The sequence below is a fragment of the Pseudorasbora parva genome, chromosome 12, assembly GCF_024679245.1.
Source record: "Pseudorasbora parva isolate DD20220531a chromosome 12, ASM2467924v1, whole genome shotgun sequence".
NCBI classification, from domain to species: domain Eukaryota; kingdom Metazoa; phylum Chordata; class Actinopteri; order Cypriniformes; family Gobionidae; genus Pseudorasbora; species Pseudorasbora parva.
The window spans coordinates 9,105,586-9,112,803 of NC_090183.1; the positions used below are offsets into that span (position 1 = coordinate 9,105,586).

General features: G+C 36.0%; 1 protein-coding gene across 3 annotated transcripts in view; it reads left to right on the top strand.

Annotated features, from left to right (window-relative positions):
- Positions 1–255: 255 nt before the first annotated feature.
- rin2b (Ras and Rab interactor 2b) overlaps positions 256–7,218 on the top strand; it is a 22,845-nt gene continuing 15,882 nt past the window's right edge. For 2 of the 3 annotated variants that reach the window (XM_067458955.1, XM_067458956.1), the window contains exons 1-3: positions 258–382; positions 2,196–2,320; positions 3,554–3,632. In XM_067458955.1, the coding sequence (XP_067315056.1) occupies positions 3,579–3,632 (54 nt within the window). In that variant the 5' untranslated portion in view covers positions 258–382; positions 2,196–2,320; positions 3,554–3,578. Of the gene's footprint in view, positions 383–2,195; positions 2,321–3,553; positions 3,633–7,218 lie in introns of all 3 variants that reach the window. The other variant, XM_067458957.1, reaches the window with a different exon arrangement.

The following is a 7,218-nucleotide window of genomic DNA, read 5'->3' on the forward strand; positions in this document are numbered from 1 at the left end:
TTATCTTAACAAGCAACAATGGATGACAATATAGAGTTATAATAATAGAACAGCGGGAAGGAAGGAAGTAAGTTACATAATTTTTAACAAATCATTGTAGGCCTAGAGATCCACAAGTTTGATTATCCATTATCCACTTTTTTGGTTATTATTTTTGTTTAGTGTCCTAATTAAATAGTTTAAGTCACAAAGGTAATTCATTTGGTCAAATGATGTACACTCATTTACTACCAATGACGTGCAGCGTCAGACTTGTAATCATGTGACCTCAGCGCTTTGAAGTGACGCGCGTGTCAAATGTTGGATAGTAGCAGATTCACTGAACTGTCATCATCATAAGCATACACAGCCAGTGTCGTCTGCGGGAGAAGAGCACTCATAGGTAGGATTATATTAGTTATTAAATGCAACAACAGTGTAATTCTTTTAGTTCTTGTTTGCTTTCCGATTTAAACGCTGTTTAACTTTTTTATTTACTCACGAGTTCCCTATTTCAGCACTGTAATTAATTTCTTCCTCCTTCTAAACTGTTGTGTACAGGCAATGTGTTAGAAATAGGAAATAGGGAAAATAAAAACTTGCAAATGTATGTACTTGTGAAACATTGCGTGTGGTTGATAAAGTGCACATTGTAAAATACAGTCAATGATATTAACACAGCCTGTTTTGTAAAATCAATATTTGCAAACTTGCAAATATTTCAAATTAGCATTTTAATATTTACTAAGTCAGCAACAAAGGTACTGTAAGTAACTGTAATCATGGTTCTAGTTTGTGTGTGGTTTTTCCAACCCCTGATGGCGCCAGCATGCACTGAGGACTGGTGCAATGATGTGGTCCATCTGCCAGGATGTTTTATGCAAATATCACATTAAATTGCTTCCATATACTGTTGTGACAGGAACAAACTGGAAGATCTATTTGTTTGTGCACAAAAAAGGGGGTGAATGAGGGTAGGGAGCTGTAGAGCATTCACCCTCCTGTGAAGAAAACAGACGTTTAGCCTCATTTCATATTGAGAAATGTTTCCAGGATGTGGTTTGGGTTACTGAGAATTATATTTTTAATATGGATATAGGATATAGGAACTAGATTGATTCAGATTTTAAATGTCCTCTTATGTGATTGTTGTTGGTGTGAAATGGAATATGTGTAATATGTGCTTATATGCTAATATGTCAAGGCGTGTGTGTGTGTGTGTGTGTGTGTGTGTGTGTGTGTGTGTGTGTGTGTGTGTGTGTGTGTGTGTGTGTGTGTGTGTGTGTGTGTGTGTGTGTGTGTGTGTGTGTGTGTCCATATATATAGTTGCAAGAAAAAGTATGTGAACCTTATGCAGAATCTGAAAATATGAATCCTTTTAACAAAATTAGAGACATCATACTAAATATTTTTTTTATTTAGTGATGTCCTGAATAAGATATTTTACATAAAAGATGTTTATGGCTGTTTTTGTTTGTTTGTTTTAAACATTTTAAACATGTTCTTTAGAAAAATCCTCCAGGTCCTGCAAATTCTTTAGTTTTCCAGCATCTTTTGCATATTTGAACCCTCTCCAGCAATGACTATGATTCTGAGATCCATCTTTTCTCACTGAGGACAACTGAGGGACTCAAACACAAAAAAACTGAAGATCCGGGTAAATTGTACTTAATTAGTCTTCCAGGAAACGTAAATATATTCTGTTGCTTTTGAAGGGCAGTAATTAATAAAAATAGATGAAATTATATTTAACCAAATAAGAACATGTTTGACATCTTCATACTGTTCAAAAGTCCCCTGTACTGTACAAAAGATCATTTTGTATGATCTCTCTTATTTTGTTAAAATTATTCACATTTTCACAGATTCTGCAAGCGGTTCACATACTTTTTTTGTTTTGTTGCAATTGTATGTATATGCCTGCGTTTTAGTGTGGTTAGGGTAAAACAATGGATATAGGAACTAGACTGATTTAGATTTCTCTTATGTGATTGTCTTTGGTGTGTGAAATGGAATATGTGTAATAATATGTGCTTCCTTTTCAATGTCAAGGCCTATATATATATATACTCTATGTCCAGAACACAAGGAACTCTTTCAGTTCTTTTTAAAAATCATAAAGTTGGTCGAGAGAATGTTCACTTGTGTATATGACAAACCACAATTTTATGCAGTCTCTCAATGTCTTGGTCACATGAGTCTTTGTCTGTTTGCAGCTGTGTTACATACACACTAGTTTCACTTCAGACTATTTCCAGACTATGGATGTCCCCAAAGACAGAATCAATAGTGTGGAGAACATAACAATGCTCCATTGAAGCTGCAGTTCAGAAAGCGAGAGGTATGACTGAACTTCTGCTGCTTTCATAAACATGATAACTTCCCTGATCTGCGATTAGCTGTTCAATACATCGGCAGGTGAACTGGAGTGTGTAATCTCATTCATTTCATTATACTGTCATTTTATATCTAGACCTTGTACTAGCCACACACTGTACTGTGACCATGCCCAGATCTGACCATTGAGCTCACTGTATGTTCTCAGAATAACTTCTTCATGTTGCGTTTTAAACAGGATTGAAGAAATTATCTACTTAAAGGATTCGTTTACTTGAATTTTTTAACTTTAATGGATTTACTCACCCTCAATCCATCCAAGGTGTAAATGACTTTATGCTTTTTGATGAACACAATCGGAGGTATATTAATAAATATCCACGCTTCCAAGCTTTTTAATGGCAGTGAGCAGGGCCCACGAGTTTGAAGTTCAAAAAAGTGCATACATCCCTCATAAAGGCCTTCTTTTTGTAAGAAAATTGTATAAAGTCAAATATTATTTTCAACTTACGGAAAAAGCGTAACTGGCGCGACATATGACGTTGGACCTAGTGTAAGCGTTTTGAACTGCGAGAGGTGTTACACTTTCTTTGTACGGAACAACTTCAACAGAAGGAGGTCTGCCGGAAGCTAGATATTTTACATTATAAAGTTTTAAATATGGATAATTTTCTTACAAAACCCCATTGATTTGCTTCAGAAGGCTTTTATTAACCTCCAGAGCCGTGTGAAGTACATTTGTGAGGGATGGAAGCACTTTTTTGAGCTACAAACTCATGGGCCCTGTTCACTGCCATTATAAAGCTTGGAAGCATCAGGGTATTTATTAATATAACTCTGATTGAGTTCATCTAAGATGGCTTGAGGGTGAGTAAATCATGGGTTGATTTTAATTTGAAAGTAAACTACTCCTTTAAGATCTTGTGCTTGCATCTGTTTGTGTGTATATGTGACATCTAATTAAACAAATGCTGCTTTAGAAAATATTTGTTCAATAGATTCAAGACATGTCAGGCAGACAGGGCCATCGTTGTGTAATTGTCTCTTTGAGGAAATGATTACAGCTTTTAGACACAGGCTCACAGACAAAATATTTCATCTAAAACCCAAACAGAGTATGACTGAAACGGGAGACGAGAGCTTGGCAATTACAGTATGAATATATGCATCTGTCATTCTGTCAGTTATATACATATCACATTATTTTCACTATTCTAATGCCTTCTTTGACTTGCAGGGCTTGAAATCGACAAGAGCAAACAATGGACTCATCTTTGCAACGCAGTCGAATAGAAAGAAGGGGTAGCTTCCTTCAGGTAAGATGACCATTCTGTGTTTTATAATAGACCTGTACTTGACAGGAGCAGCATTTCAGACTAAAATGAAAGAAAAATTTAACTTATTTTACTCTCTGGTCGTGGAAATCGTAAAATATACTCATAGATAATAAGTTACACATTTCCTCGCATAATCCACTATTGTGCACTTTCCGCCTGTTGTTACTTAGGCCTACTAAATATTATGGATGCACGATATATCGGCCACCAGGGCCATCGTCGTGTGCATCATCGTAGTTATCGGCCCCATAAGAAGATTTTGTCCGATATATGAGACACTTCAGATGCACGCTGTTCACCATGAGAGTTTTGAATTGTTTGAAATATGGTTTAAATCACTTCAAAAAGGACAATACAGTTAAGTGCAGCATGCAGCACAAGTCTGTTATATTGGCTACATAAAATGATAATGATTATACCTGTGTGCTTGGGACATGGCTTGTGTTTTAGGGTTTCATGACCCTTTAACAAACTGCAGGATTTGAGGCACTTTAGGTTTATGCTCGTAGCAAAACAATGCAGGACGATATAAATGTGAAATGTACAGATGTAATAGGAACAGTTACTTGGCCCATCTTGAATACAAGGCCGCAGTAAATGAAGATGTAATATCCTTTAGATGTACATTTTTTCCATTGATGCACTATAATGAGTTTATAAATCTATGCCGCCTATCAATGTTCCCTCTAATTTCTTTTCTTGCTGAGCAAATCTTTTCTTTATTGAGCAGACATTTTTATCACCTGGGCAAAGGCATTCTTTATACCAGACCTGTACAGCATACACACACACACACACACACACACACACACGCTTGTTTTGTGAAATGTTGGGACATTCCATAGGCGTAATGATTTTTCTACTGTACAAACCGTATTTTCTATCCCCTTACACTGCCCCTGCCCTAAACCTACCCATCACAGGAAACATTCTGCAATTTTACTTTCTCAAAAAAACTCATCCTGTATGATTCATAAGCCTTTTGAAAAGTGAGGACATGGGTAATGTCCTCATATTTCACTCTTTTCTTGTAATACCTGTGTCATACCCATGTCACATTATTTGTGTCCTGATATTTCACAAAAAACATGCCCCCCACACACACACACACAAAGTGGTTTCATCATGCAGTTATAACTTTTAACTTTAATGTGCCATTTCTATTTTATTTAACCCTTGATGTAACTTTTTTATAAAAAAAATATATTTTCAATATAGTTTTTAATATTTGTAATATTGTTAATTCAGATGTCAAATTAAGCACATTTTAATTAGAGTTTTTTTTTTTACAGTTCTGTTAACTGTACAAATCTTCTTTACCAAGAAAAACTTTTTTATTAAAACAATATAATATAATATAATATATTTAAAATAAAGAATTAAGCAGTTATACTGAGATTGAATTTCCAATATTTTCTCTCTGACTCTGAAAACATGACTGTTTTCTTTTTTTAGGTGATTATGAGCTCAAGTCTCTCTCTCTCTCTCTCTCTCTCTCTCTCTCTCTCTCTCTCTCTCTCCTCTCTCTCTCTCTCTCTCTCTCTCTCTCTCTCTCTCTCTCTCTCTCTCTCTCTCTATATATATATATATATATATATATATATATATATATATATAGTAAATATATATTCCACACCGTTATCTCCACTGTCCATTGAAAAACGCAATGGTCTTAGATTGGTTAGATGGCCAAATGTAGTTTCATGTATTTTTATTGGCTGAAGTGCCAAGCACAGGTTGTCCGTAACTTTCAGCGCTGTAACTTTGAAGATACTGTTTATGCTCAAGCAGCAATATTACACACTAAATAAAGTTAAAAAAGTGAAATCGCATGCAACCACCCCTTTAATATCAAGGATCCCTAAACAATCAGAGATTAATTCTTTATTAGGCTTACAATATAATATAATTATTACAGCTTATAATATAATATAAAAACTAATTGAAGTATTTAAACTGATATAGGTAATTATATCAGTTTAAATGCTTCAAACTGTAAAAGGAAAAAACTGAAGTAATTATATATAAGTATGTTCAAGGGAACATGTGAACTCTTTTATAGTTATCTAAACATCTCTGAAACCCAAATACCACACACATCTATTTAAACTGACATGTTACTTAGCTTTTTTGAGTTTGCACGCAACATTTGTGGTGGGTGTAACTTTAAATATCTTACCATGCTGTCTGTGCCCATCATCCGTTATTAACCACTTAATCAAGGCACTCTTCTTTAAAACATGATGACGCTTTATTTCACGTCGCCTCTCATATTGAGCTATTTGGACCGCAAACATGACTTGCTGCCGCTCATACACGACATCATTCTCTTTCTATGAAACCTTTAAACTGCATTCGCCGGTTCTAACATACAGCGATACTAACTCTATAGCTGTTGAACAGAGCACTGCAATTATTTCTTATTTATAGTACAATCAAATGGATTTATCCCCTCATTTTGCATCTGCTTCTGTCGCCAGCGCTGCATTTTATTCTTTCTGCCCAGTCGTGGCATCACTAAACAGTTTTTCCTTTGTGGTTTAAACATTTCTGTAACATTTTAAAAAGAGCAGGACACACAGATGGTGCTACAAACTCTCATTAGCCAATGAAGTCATGCAAGGACTGTGTTTGGATTAGTATAAATATCCCCATTCTCCTAAAGAACATTTTCTGTTCCACTGCGTACATTCACTGGCTGCCTGGTGTCCCTTGTAAAAATCAATGGACAGAGAGTGTGTGTGTGCGCGTGTGTGACTGTGTGTTTGCAGCAGGGCTTGCTGCCCAGACAGAACCATTCAAGCATCCCATAATAGATGTGTCTGCACATCTCCTCTTTCGCTCTCCTTAATTAGTCCTTCATGGCTTCTTCTCCCAGGGCGTTTTTTATCTTATCATTCAGACTAAACAGTTGCCCTCTCTGTTCCGTCCTCATCCTCCATCTCACTCACCCGAAGCTTATCTTATACATGTTATTTTATGACGTTCACTCCATGAATGAATTAGCACTAGGAATTACAACATAAATCTGAATTCAATATAAATCTAAAATCATTTGACTCTTTACATGCATTTGTTGACCCACAATTTAAAGGTGAACTATGTAGTATTTTTGCAGTAAAATATCCAAAAACCACTAGGCCGGTGTTATATATTTTGTTCAGTTGAGTACCTACAATATCCCAGAAGTTTCCAACTATTTGTAAATTGGTGAGAAAATTGCTATTTTAACTAAGGACAGGGACGTTTCAACATTGCATTTGAGGGAGTCGCCTGTCAATTGCGTCATATCTGCGTTACCCTCGGTTTCGGCTTTTGTTTGACAGGAGCACTTTACTCTAGCAGTGTGAACAAGTGAACGCACGGAGTAAAGTCATAACATCGTTTTAAACACACTTAAATGTATCTAATATGATAAACAGAGCTACATTACCTCAAAATCATAACCGGAAGAGCGGATCTGTGCAGGCGCCCGGCGAATGTCTCCCGTCCCTTCATAATAAAAGTCCTGGTATTCGCGAGGCGGGTATTTGTTTAACAATCTCTCCAGCAGCTGTGCTCAGGT